The 13,105-nt window shown below is 46.8% G+C and overlaps 1 protein-coding gene across 17 annotated transcripts in view; it reads left to right on the top strand.

The window, feature by feature from the left end:
- The window catches only part of FBRSL1 (fibrosin like 1), a 484,528-nt gene that overhangs the window by 454,185 nt on the left and 17,238 nt on the right, over window positions 1-13,105 (top strand). For 8 of the 17 annotated variants that reach the window (XM_088532476.1, XM_088532466.1, XM_088532474.1 and 5 more), the window contains 5 exons: window positions 2,183-2,579; window positions 4,079-4,332; window positions 8,706-8,941; window positions 11,012-11,062; window positions 12,000-12,095. In XM_088532476.1, the coding sequence (XP_088388602.1) occupies window positions 2,183-2,579; window positions 4,079-4,332; window positions 8,706-8,941; window positions 11,012-11,062; window positions 12,000-12,095 (1,034 nt within the window). Of the gene's footprint in view, window positions 1-2,182; window positions 2,580-4,078; window positions 4,333-8,453; window positions 8,942-11,011; window positions 11,063-11,999; window positions 12,096-13,105 lie in introns of all 17 variants that reach the window. The other 9 variants (XM_088532480.1, XM_088532469.1, XM_088532481.1 and 6 more) reach the window with 6 other exon arrangements.

Here is a 13,105-nt window from a genome sequence, read left to right as displayed (position 1 = left end):
TGGAGAGATGCAAGTTGGCAGCAGGAATCAGTCATGTAGTCTTAATACTAACGAATACAAGTGAGCTGGTGGGTCAGTTCAGCCAGCAAGGGACCACGCGCTTTTGCTTTGAGAATATTGCAAATGAGAACTAATGCTGAAACCACAGGGAATTGATAGTTGTGCATAAAGCTGGTCAAACAGCTGTTTTTAATGCGAGACGTTATTGATTTGTTTTGGGTCTAATTGACTTTTTACTCAACTAACTTTTGTGGTGCCAGTGTGTTTTGAATATACACCATTAGATTACATTGCCTATAATTACACGGTATGAAGTTCAACTCTGTTGGAGGAGGCCTGCTGGATGGAAAGAGCTAATAGGTTCTCAGGAAACCTATGGTCAGGAATGAAACTCATTTGCTTTTAATGGGTAGCTCCTAAAAATAGTGAAATCTACAGCTGTGAATATCAGTGAAAAACAGACTGCACAAACCCCTGACCTGACTAAAGTAGATGGCAATTTTTCTATTGTTAGCAATGAATCTGAGATAGTATTTATGAACATAGGTTGCCTTACAGAGCTGCACAGGAGAGATGAGAATTTGATATTAAACGTAAAGTCTTAGCCTAAATAAATTTGCAACCAAGTCTAGCTGCATCTTCAAAACGAGGATACTCATGATAGATGAACTCATACTTGAAAAAGGGATTCAGTGAAACCAGAGTTAGCCTTGTACTTGATGTAGCGAATAATTTAGGACTTGCAGATGTTGTGTTAAGCTTGTACCCCTTGTACAGTGCTTGAAAGTGCAGGGCTAGTTGTGCCTGCTTCCAGCCAAAGTGCTGGTGCTTGGAAATCTGTTCAAGTTGCTTGTGGGCTTGAGCCACAAACCTTTTGACTTCTTCAGATGATGAATATAGCCCATCTATTTCCATTCCTCCCCATCCCGCATTCTGAATATGTGTGTTACATGCATGTATGTGTCCTTACAATGGAATCAATGCAATGGTCCTGGTGCAGGCAGAGCCCGGAGCAGTACATGACGATGACTTTGATATTAAGGCAGGAGATGCCATCTCCAGGATTGTTTTTTTCTGAACAGAGGAAGAGCTGCTGTGATAGTGGGTTTGTCTCATCACTGCCTTCCTCTGGTTTCATGGCCCCTGAGGCCACGGAAACCCTCTCAGCAGCCAAGCTGTCCCCGCGGAGGCTGCGCGCGCGGGGCCGGTCGGTCCGTGTGCGGCGCCAGAATTAGCTCGCGCCGCTGCGCTCTGCAATTTCCACACCTCCTCCTTCAGGAACTGCCGGAGTCCTTTGATGAGGCAGGAAGATTTCCGAGGTGGGATCTGTGCACGCGGGTGTTGTGAGCAGGCTGATGTGTGTAGGTAGCATCTCCCGCATGGCTGTAAGAGCCGACTTAAAACAAGCAAACCCCCAGCACATCCTGGTGGATGATGAAAGGGGCTGGGTAGGAAATGTCATGGAGAACCTCAGCATGCACATGAAACGAGTGAACACTAATTTTCATAACCCATGGACAGTTTTGCTTGTGGTTAGTTGTACACTGATAATATTGAAAGGGATGCTGTGAACTGAATCATGTTCATGTAGGTCCTTTCACTTGTCTTTGGCCTTTTGGATACTGCTAGCTTTGAAATCTCCCTTCTTTCCTCCCTTTTCCCATTTCCTTTCTAGCCATTTAACCCTTTCTACTGCTTTACGGGTCATGGCATGTTTTAGCTTGCAGCAGAGCATAAACATAATGTACATTACAGTGGATGACAGCTGAGAAAATGAAATGACTCAGTGACCCAGCTTATGTTCACAAATTTATTATGGAGCCTTAAAACTTAAATTGAGCAGGAAACACTGCCACAGTAACTCGAGACATGTTCACACTCCTACTGTATGTAGCCTTGGGGCTCTGTAGAAGTTGGAGGTATGTTCTTTGTAGCATGCATTCATTTGGTGACAACTGAGTATTCCCTGTGCATGCTAACGAAGTACCATGGATTGGCCAGTCAAGGAGAGCAGAAGGACAGACGCACAGACACACGTCCGTCCTGCAGCAGCAGTGCTCGCACGAGGCTCCCACGAGCTGAAACATGACTACTTGTTTTTTGGGAATATGTTCTGCCATGCAGGGAGACAAACCCAGGCCTTTCAGCACGCGCTTTGTGTTTTTTCTTCTCCCCCTGTAAGGTCCCACCTTGAATGACAAGCCAGAAGCAAAAGCAGCCAATGTCCCAAAGGTGTCTGGGCTAGAGCGGAGCCGGGAGCTGAGCACCGACGTGCCCTTCGCCCTGCCGATCCCCAGCCCCCAGCCGGTAGCGGCCGTCGTGACTTCCACGTCCTCGGCGCCCACGTCGAGCGCCCGAGCGAGCCCGCTGCTGAAGAAGGAGCCCGTGATTCCAGCACCAGCACCACCCAGGCTCACGCCGCAGCCGCAGCCGCGGCCGCAGTCACAGCCGCAGCCTCGGCCGCAGTCTCAGCCTCAGTTAATACCTGAGCTTCGGAGCCAGCCTCAGAGTCACATCCCTCCACCTCTCAACTACCAAGTGCATCACCAGGTGGGCCACAACGGACTCAATAATATCAGGTAGGCAGCAGGGACACCTGTCTCTTTTTTTTTATACTATTGCCAGGATAGAGCTTGTTTCAAAAGGCACAGGGGTAGTGGGGAAGCAAGCCAAGAGCGCTCTCCATTTCTGGGTGAGATGCTCCATGTTTTGGATGTTGTATCTTTGGGGCCAACTGCACAGGCTGGCTTTAACAGCAGTGGGGGGTAGTTGCATTTGAAACATAGTGGTAAATGCTCCCTTTTTGGGATTCAGGCATGTATAACTGTGGGATAATGTTCTTTTAGATTGAGTTTCTGCTAGAGTTGTACACTGTCCTCTCGGAACCAGCCAGTTCTGGCCTTAGAAATTCAAAGTAGTTTGAGTTTAAATAACTTCACCGTGTTTATATTCATGTAGTCTTACACTGAAAATACGCAGGTGATTTGTTCATGGTTATCATCGTTTGATTGATAGACTAGCACCAGAAGAGGGCTAATTGTGTTAGAAAATGCTGTGCCCATTAGAAAGGCACTTCCGTGTAGACTGAAATCTGCTTCAGTTTGACGTGTTTATTAAGTGTGCAGGTCTGGTGGGAGGCTTAGCCTTGCCCTTTAAACTGTCTGTCCAGTAAGTAGGATGGATGAAAATGATATGGAGAGTTTCTAGAAAAAAAAAAGTTTGGAGCTAATATAGTTTGGAACTAAAGAAGTTTGGACCAGCTGGAGCCTATATATTCTTTTTGCTGGTGGAAAACGTTCCTTGTTTCCCAAACCAGAAGTAGATTAATTGATCAAGATTTGAAAACTAACCTAATAAAACCCTGTACTTGGCTGCTCAAGGGTCAAAATACACCTAAGTGTGTATCTCTCAGTGTCATGGTTAGGTTCTCTCTTGGTTGTACCTTGTAAACACCACCACAGTATTAGGACTAAAAGACTTTTAAATTATTCAATATATATCAGATGGCAACAAATACTAGTATTGTGGGAATTACAATAAATAATAATAAATGCAGTGACGCTATCTTTATTATGAAAATATTACCTTAAATCGTGTGTGTTTGGTTGCTCTTGTGAATATTACACAGCGTAGCAGAGATAAATTGGTCCCAAAGTCACTCACAGTACACAGTTCAGTCCACCCAGAGTAACAGAAAAAGGAACTGCAGTAATTGCAGCTTGTGGTCACAAGGGCACACATGGCATTTGCAGGCTCATCGGAGGCTAAATAAAGGTGCAAAATCCACCTGCCTCTGCGGCCTTCATCAGTAGCTCACAGACAGCTCTGAGCATTGCAGCCCACTCAGGTATCAAAGAGAACCCAAACCCTTGCCTCTTCCTGCAGGGGAAGTTCATTAAAATCTGTTGCTCTCTTCAATCCCAACCTAAATAAATAAATAAGTATAAGCTTGGGAAGATCAATATTGTGTAGCTGTGTTGTTTCTGATAGTGTAGTGCTTGCGTTATGTTGACGTGTGTTATAACAGGCTCTCTTTTTCTCTCTCCCCTCCTTCCCTGCCTTGTGTGTCTCCGTGCAGCCGGAGCAGCAGTGCGAGCAGTGCCACAAGCATCAGCCTCCCGAAGCACCTCCCGCTGTCTCCGCAGATTCCTCCTCACCATTCCTCCGGCCCGGCTCTGCCCCTCTCCATCTCCAATCTTGCTACCTCGCACTTCTCTCTCAGATCGCAGACCCAACACCAGCACCATCCGGCCATGTTCGCCACCCCACCCACGCTGCCACCTCCACCAGCGTTACCTACCAACAGCCTCGTGATACCTGGTCACCCTGCGGGTAGGTCCCCCTCTTCCCTCCGAGGCTGGTGGCACTTGCATGCGCTGGAGGATGTGGAGAGATGGGCTGGCTGGCAGGCAGGTGGAGCAGAGCGATGCAGACATCCCCTGGGGCAGTGTGTGCTAGAGCTGTAGGAGTGTTAGTGGAGAGCTATGAGACCTGGGCATACTTGATCAGACAAGAGATTCAGGTGTAGGCACTGAGCTTCCTATGGGAACTCTTCAACGGGATTTCTAAAACAAAACCCTCCTTTTAAGGGTGTGAGGTGGCCAGTGTGGGACTCCCCAGTCCTCAGACTTGTTTAGATTAACACAGGGCTGACGTCCCATTAGCCATTCTCCCCTTCTTTCTCCTCGCCCTGATGAAGCCGCTGCTATTAGAACTGACCTGAAGCTGCTTCTGATGGGCTCAAAGAATCACTTGAATTGAAGGGCACATAAGAAGCCCCTCTAAGGCCTTTCCGCTGGGCTGATCCTTCAGCAAGCAGCACATCCCATCGGCAGAGCGGGATCCTCCGTGCCTGCAGGAGCACAGGCTCTCTGAGTGTCCCTGGCTGCCTGGCCTTTCTCTAGGAGGCAGGGACAGCTCAGCTGACAAGCTCTGCTGTTGAGCCCTTATTATCTTTGCATCCTTTTAGAAAGTTTCCTTTGTTCACCCTGGTCCCCATTCTATTGTCACTTCTGCCCTAAATGCCATTTTTATGGCTTATCCATTAACCTACAGCTGTTCCTAGAAGAGACCCTGGCAGCTGGAGACTTCCCTGTAACTTTCTCTTGCTGGGGCCTCCTTTTGATCTGGCATTTGACTCTACAACTAACTCAGCAGGGATTAAACAGGACAAGCATTCTGTAAAAAATGTACCCTTCTGCTTCCTCCGAAGCCAGTTAAAGGAGAGGGCAGATTTGCTCTTGAAAATTCTGATGACCTTGCATCCCCTTTTTTTTCTTCTGGGAGCTAAATAATGTCCCATTATTTAGAACTGCTCCTATAAAGGAAAGAAGAAATATGAATTGGTCCAAAGTGAGCTTTCAGAATGATGATAGACCAAAAAAAAAAAAAAAGTGCTGTGGGCTCCTAGCCAGAAGCAGGACCACATAGGCCAAAGCTGCTGGCTTTCACGGGGCCTGGCACTATCTAGAATTTCAACCACATGGCTGGGAAGATGTTGGCAGCACTGTGGGGGACCTATTCATTGCTTCCCCTGTTTAAGGCAAAGAACTACTGTGATGGAGACGTTGAAAGCAGTGCAAAAGGAAATAGCAATGTGCTCACTAAAAGCATGATATTGCAGGCACTGAAAGCAAGTGTGTTTTTACCATTAACTTCAGGAGGTGCAAGATCAAGTGACCTATTCACATTCAGCAGCTTGCCAGGAAACGGTAAAAGTCTTGCTGCTACTAAAAGGATTTTTCCTGCCGTAGAAGCAGGAGAGGCCTGAGTTAGTGGAGCAAAAGGTCTGGGCGTCTAATCCTGCAGACAGTGAAATGCCTCTTGTCTGCATTATATGAAATGCCTGCAAACTGACACATCATAAAATCAATACAGAGCGCGCTGCATAGCCAGGAGCTTCTGTTGTCATTCACATAAGTTTCTTAAAAGCAAACAATATTGCCGAGGAACCCTGGAGAGCTGGGATCCAACTGCTGCTAGCAGCATAATCCTGGCTGTGTTGTTTGAGTGCACATGTGCTCTCAATGAAAGCACCAGCGTAGAGGAGGCACTCAAGAGAGGGTATGGCCTTTCGAGGTCTCCTTTTATTCATCTTGTTTTTCTCCTTCTTTGGAAGAAAAAGTGTTCTTCCTTTAAATTCCCCTTGGCACTTTTGTCCATGTTCCCAAGAGCAGAAGCAGAGCTCAAAGCTACTGCATTTGCTGATGCTAGTAACTGAGTTCTCTGAAAATCAAGAATGTACTTTTGATAGTGTCTCTTCCTTTGGAAACCAAAAGCTTGCCACCCTCCTGTGGCCTGCTGCCCTTGGGGGCACCAGGGCTAGCTCGTGTGTATGACACACAGACAGTACACCAATTCTGTGTCTCCTCTTCTGAATGTGAAGGTTTCTTCCATGGTCACCACGTGTGTGCACACAGAGCACGGGTTTTTGGGCATTCAAGTACATGTACTTGAATATATGGCCCCTGGACAAGGCATCACTGGGTACAAGAGCTGACATCTGATGCTAACGTTGCCCAAACCCCTCATGCAGCAGGGATTCCATCCTTGCTGTGAAACAACCGCCTCTCCAGCGCCACACAGCTCCTCCAAACATCTACAGGCCTTCGCCTTTCCCTTACAACGGCCAAATTTGTGGCACAGAGTTAAGGGCTGAAGGCAGCTGCAGATCCACCAGTCTGACTTCAAGTCTCTTAAAGAAATGGGATATCAGAGCACTTAAAGCTGCCTGCTCACTTTATCTCGCCCTCCAAAGAAACAAAAGAGGGGATTATCTTGATGCAAACGGAAGGATTCAGTTTCCTTAAGGCATGCCAGATTTAAATGCATAAACACTTGCGCAAGCACACACACAGCTGAAACTGTGCTCATATTTTCAGTAGATATTAGGTGTTGGTGCTAAGTGTTTCCACTATATTTTTTGTTTGTTTGCCTGCTCCTGAAAAAATTCATTATAGAGCCTTTTGGTTCAGTGCCTTAGCCTTTAATGCACAAGTGTATGTACTTTGTGCTCCCTATTTCTATCCATGTGTTAGTACTAATTATTATATGAATTGTGGCAGTCCGCAATATGTGCTCTTAGCAGCACGTTGTAACTCAAAAGCAAATGACTTAGGCTTCCCAAATTTGCTTTCAAAAATGACTTTCAATGTGATGAAGAGTTCTAAGTGCAACTAGAGGCCTTGACATTTCAGATCAGGGTGCTTCTTTTTAAAGATCTTAACCATTTCACTTCTAAAAAAGAGTTATTTCAACATTTCTAATGCTACTCTAAATATGTTAGTGCAAGAAATGCGTGTGCATTTTGAACTAAAACTTTAAAGTACAGCCATTCTTTTGGACTTCTTTTATTCATTGTTGCATTTTAAAAGGGCAGTTACAGTGGAAAAGGTGGAACTTCAAGGTTTGAGCGAGTTCAATAGCAAATAGGTGGATCAGGCATGGATGTATGTCAACAGCATCTGGTAACCCAGGTTGCTCTCAGGTTAGAAAGCATTTAATGTTTTGAAAGCCGATTCCCTTTGATAATTCTTAGGCAAAATTACAGAGGTTTTAATGGATACCGGCAGGGATTTCTGGGGAAGTGCTCATTTGTTCCTGTTACTCTCAGTCGGATCATTTCTAAAATGCATGTGTGTGTCTTGCAGCATCCCAAAGAGTGTGTAAATTTGACCTAGTTTGGTTCTGCCAGAGAAAGATGCTGAGGGGAGCCCCCGTGTCATACGCTAGAGCATTTGTTTCCGTGTGGCTGCAACCTTCATAGGATCCTGAACCGCTTCAGTGTCTTGCGGCTACTTCTTCCTCCTTGTTTCGTCACAGGAGGAAATGTCCCCTGGAAGGAGACAAAAAAATGACAACTACAGCCTCTTAGAAAATGAGGAAAGGATTGATGAATATTCAAACTTAAAATTGCAAAAAACGCTATTTGTAAAAGAGCCTTCAGAGTTTGTAGGACAGATATTCTTGGTCACAGTGTGTGTATGTCCCGGTGATTTTTGGAAAGGGGAGGGACATGTACCTGGCATGAGAAAGCCCTGGGAAACGCCGCCAGCCCGAGCAGGTAGCTACCAGCCGCCCCCTCCGGCGCTCCCCCCTTGCAGAGCAGACCTTGCCAAAACTCGGTCTCTTACGCCTATAAACGCCGCAGCGCGCGCGGTTCCCAGCACGTTTCCAGCGCGCGCAGGCGCCCCAAGCCTCCCCGGCCGCAGGTGAGTAGCGCTTCTCCCCAGGCAACCACTCCTGCCCTCGGGCGCTGCCGGCCTTCCCAGCCTCGTGCTAGCGCGGGGATAAAGTCCCTCCGCGGAGAGCGCGCCCGGCCGGGGCGGAGGAGCCGCGCGGGCCGCGGGCCGGGGCAGCGGGCGGCCCGGGGCAGCGGGCGGGCGGGGGGCGCGCGCGGCCGCCCCGCGATGTTTTCTGCTGTGATGACTCATGGTGTTCTCTCTTGCCTTTAGATACCAGCCTGTTGATATCATTCAACCAACCAATCATGTATTGCCAGCCTCATTCGGGGATTCTGATTGGTACTTTGTCACAGGCCTCTCTCTTACCTCCACCAATGAGTCCTCACGTAGAAAACCACCACAGCATGACCTGCCGAAACAGGGAATGCCAGGTGAATATTGACTCTTTCTCCTCCGTCTTTGTGGAACTCACGGGCCCACGGGCCTCTGTGTCTTTTTTTTTTCTCTCTCTCTCTCCTCTAGATCACGAACTGCTCAGGCAAGAGCTGAACAACCGGTTTTTGGTTCAGAGTTCGGACCGGGCCGCTGCCTCACTTGGCCCGGTGCCGCTGCTGAGAGCGGAGTTTCACCAGCACCAACACACGCATCAGCACCAACACACCCACCAGCACACATTCACTCCTTTTCCATCCAGCTTGCCCCAGACGCCGCTCATGCCGCCCTCTGCACCTCCCATGGTGCGTACCCCAGCCCAAAATGTGAGGATAAGTAGAGCGTCTCTGGTCAAAAAGCCTAACCCACTCTGTCAAAAAGCAGTCCTCTTCATTTCAGACAGGCGTGCGGTCCTTGTCCTTGGACAGGGGCCCGGAGAGACAGACCCTGCACTCCCGAGGGACCCCCTTTCCGTCCACAGCCACCACACCAAGGCTCCGGCTTCCCCCATGCTGCAGCCGAGCCGCCAATACCGTCTCCTCGAGACCCCCGAGCCCCTCTAGTTCCCCTTTTTGTGTGTCCTTCGGCATATTCCCATCACCCCCTCCTCAGAGCCACACCAGCTCAATGCCATGACACACCAAATCACACAAACAAGGGCTCCACAAAACCGGGGCCCTCCGGCACAAAGCGCAGACCTCTCGTGGGTTCCTGGGCCACCACTCGTCTGTTCCGGGACATGTTGTACTCGCTTGCTGAGAGCTCTCGCCGGAATACAGGATCTGTTCTGTTTGATTAGAGTTTTGTCCCTCTTCCTCCTAATTCCCAAATCTATATTGATTTTGGCATTTATTATTTGATTACATCAACGGGCGCTCATTTGTGTGTGGCTGGTTCTTCTTGAGGGAGACATCCTCCCAGCCGTGTAATACACTGTAGCGTTTTTTCATTGGAGTTGCTTGTAACACAATGGGACTTTGCTGCAGCTGTTAGAAAATTGTTAGAGATCTGGCGCAAATGGATTTTGTCAGGGCTTGAAAATGCGCTCGCTCCCCGTTTCTGGCAATTATTTTGTTGGGTTGAAAGAACAAGATTCAGCTTTTTTTTCCCTTCTCAGTTTCACACTGTATCAAAACAGTGCTTTTCTGCTAGGATTAGCAAAAGCAGGGAGTAACAGTAAAAGCAGCATTTGGGAAGAACTACTGAGAACTCAAGGAAAATAGTATTTTGAGACTTCTCTTTCCCACTGCTGATTGCTTGATGACATTGTTGGGTTGTAATCTGCTTAGCAGCAAAACAATCAAAGTAATGCCATCCACCCCAAGTCCAGCCCCAGGTGTTTGCTCAATGTACTCATGTGTGAACACCTTCCCCTCTTTTCTTGGTCTGTGGAAAACAACCTTGAAATTCTTCTCAGAAACCCGCTGTGTTATTTAAGAATCCTGATACCTGATGCGGCTAAGAGCTCCCTGCCTCCCACCCGCGCCCTGGTGACGGCCGCCGTCACAGCAAAAACAGTTTGCAAGGCTCTTTTGTTATAGTCTGCTCACGTCCTCTTATATTCCACTAGATCAGGTCTGTTAATCCCAGCACCAGAGAAGAGCGTTGAAATTTACAGCTGCATGTGTTTAGTAATTTATGGTATTTACACTGGAGGGGACATGGCTCCAGTAATAACTGTAATTAATGAAATTACAAATCCACTCTGCCGCACATAGAGGAGTGTGGAACAGCAGCTGACTTGCCAAACAAGCAGCTTTTGGTGGGATCCTAGAACTCCCTTCCCTGCCCACTTCCCCTCTCCTTCCTGCTCGGCAGAATATACAGATTGTTCTAAAATGCAATGTATACATGCTTTGGTTTTGCTTCCAAGGTGGTACAGGACAAATGGCAATAAAAATAAGTAGGGCTCACAGACTGCATGTGTGAAGGTGTTAAAACCCCATGCGTGAAAGGAAGAGGTCTAAGAGTCACCTTTTCCCTGCAGAGCACTCCCTTTTAGAAGAGAGATTTGTGCATCTAAAGCCATTAAGCCCCTTCCAAAACAGATCCTTCCTCTTCCAGGATGCCAGGAAATGGAGAGCAGGGATTCAACCACCCCGTGTTAGAAACTGTGGCTTTCTCCACCTTCCAGTCTGTGATCTAGCTGAGCCCGGGTAGCCTGCGGCAAGGCTCGATAGCACCCAGAGCAGGCTGGGGGCCTGGAGCTTCCCACCTCTAGTTGCACTGGGAATTAGCTCCCTCGTGAACAAATACAGAATAATCAGTCAGTTCTGCTGTGTTAAATGTTGTACAGATGGGCCATGATTATTTGTCTGTGTTGAAAAGCCTGCTGTGTCCTGTGTTACGGAAAACATACTCACCTGTTCCTTTTTTTTTCTCTCTTTTCTTTCCAGTTTGACAAGTACGCTCCCAAATTAGACAACCCTTACTTTCGACATTCCAACGTGAGTGCTCTACGTTTCTAGGTGGTTTCTGTTACTGGTTCTGCTTGCACTTCTTTTGCTTGTTTTGAATTGTTGGGTAGTGTTTCAATTCGTTCATTCCTAACGCTCTTTTTCGGTCTCAATTTTATTTTTTTAAGATAGAAAATTTTCTTTGGGCTTTTTTTTTTTAAAAACCTTTGTCTCCTGCGTTTTTGCCGCGGCTCTGTTTTGCTGTGCCTGGGATGGCAGCGAATGCGCAGGAATTGCTAAGCCCGCGGTCCCTGCAGTGTCTTTGCCACTGGTGCTTCTCACAGTGCAGCAGCCCGACGTGCATGGCTCTTTCACAAGATTTTGCTCAGGTCACAGGAGTAAGTCAGACTGGTGGTTTCTTCCTCCCTCTGCTCCAACGCACAAAAAACTCTATATGTTCTGGGACCTGTAAAACTGCTGTATGTGCTCAGGAGGGACCTAAGCAAACTTAACCCGGCCCACACAACTACAAGGTGGTGTGCATGTTACCTGTAGTTAGTGTGTAATACAGCATCTTGTGGTTCTTTTTTTGCTTTGAATGTGAAAGCAGGTCACATTTCAAATCAGGATTGATACGTTTGCTACTGCAGAAAAATGCACAGTTAACCAAAAATGAACACAAAACCAAATTATTCCAATTCCTCTTAGAATGGTGAATGCTCTATGCTTCCCACAGTAGTTCCACCAGTCCTAAAGGCACACTTGGTTAGTTATTTTCAAGGAAAATGCATTATCAAGAAAATCCATCAGACAAGCACATTTTTCAAAGTTTTGGCTTTGCTCTTAAAAAAAAAATGCAAATTTAGTGTACATTTTCACTGTGGCACTCATTTGACACAGTGCTACTTTTGCCGGTGCCAAGCTTGGCACCTACCTCCGTTATTGTTCAAGTTGTCCTGTGACATAAGCATCTCTTTTTCTTTTGTAGTTCTTTCCAACCTATCCTCCAGCAATGCCTGGAATGCCACCCATGCTTCCACATTCAGGTCCCTTTGGGTCACTTCAGGGAGCATTTCAACCGAAGGTACAAACTTCTTCTTCTGCAGGCTTTGTTCTTTTGCCGGGAGCGAAACTGTATTCAGAGTTGTGTCTCTGGTGATTTTATAGCACATGATTTAACTAGCAGAAGTGGAACGTAGGGTTGGAAGCAATCACCCCACAGATCTGTGAGCATCCTCTGCACTGAGCAGCCAACACTAATGCACATTTGCTCTTGGCACTAGCGGCTGCTCATGGGAAAAAGACATAAGGGTTCACTTGGGAGGTCAGCTGAAACTGGAGGAGATACATACAGGCAAATGCATTATTTGATTGAAATATTTACAGCTAATATAGACAGATGAGTCCCAAATCATGTTATAAATTAATAGTTCGAGATTGCAAAAGATACATCGGATGCATCAGGTTTTCTCCCAGTAAAAATGAGAGATCTATTGTACAAGTGCGGGAACAATAGGGAGAAACTGTTTTATGTGGGTAGAGTAGTTTGAAGGAGCTGAATTTTCATCCCTAGCTCCAACACTGTCTGACCTTGGGCAAGTTGCTTAAATCTCCTGTTCCGCAGCTTCCTCCTCTATAAAATTACCCTGCAGTGGATTTTATAAGGGTTGATTAATGCCTGCGAGCTCCTTTGAGTTAGTGTGTTTGAAAGGTGCACTGCCACTGCAACATGTCATTACAACTAGCACTGATTGGCATTTGGAAATGTTGCCATGATAACCACATTTTCAGTGAAGTGTGCAGGGTTTTTTTCCCTCTCAAATGTATTCATTTTATTAAATATATTTAAATGTGTGAAAAGAATTAAATACATCCAAACACAATAGATGATATATAGCATTAAAAAAAAGAGCATTTACTCCATTTGTAAGGTGGTGTGTTTGGCTTCCTTACATGCTTTTAAATTTCCTTATTTCAAACTGTATCTCCCTAGAACTCTGCTGCTGTGTTGGGAGTGTTTAGGAACCAGCACTGTACCCATGTTTTTCCTGGCTGCCTTTGGAAGTCGTTTCTGTAGCCACGCTGCACAGGGCT

The sequence above is a fragment of the Tinamus guttatus genome, unplaced genomic scaffold, assembly GCF_059628265.1.
Source record: "Tinamus guttatus ecotype Peru unplaced genomic scaffold, ASM5962826v1 Tinamus_guttatus_pri_ptg000459l, whole genome shotgun sequence".
NCBI classification, from domain to species: Eukaryota; Metazoa; Chordata; class Aves; order Tinamiformes; family Tinamidae; genus Tinamus; species Tinamus guttatus.
This window is presented reverse-complemented; position numbering and strand designations above follow the sequence as displayed.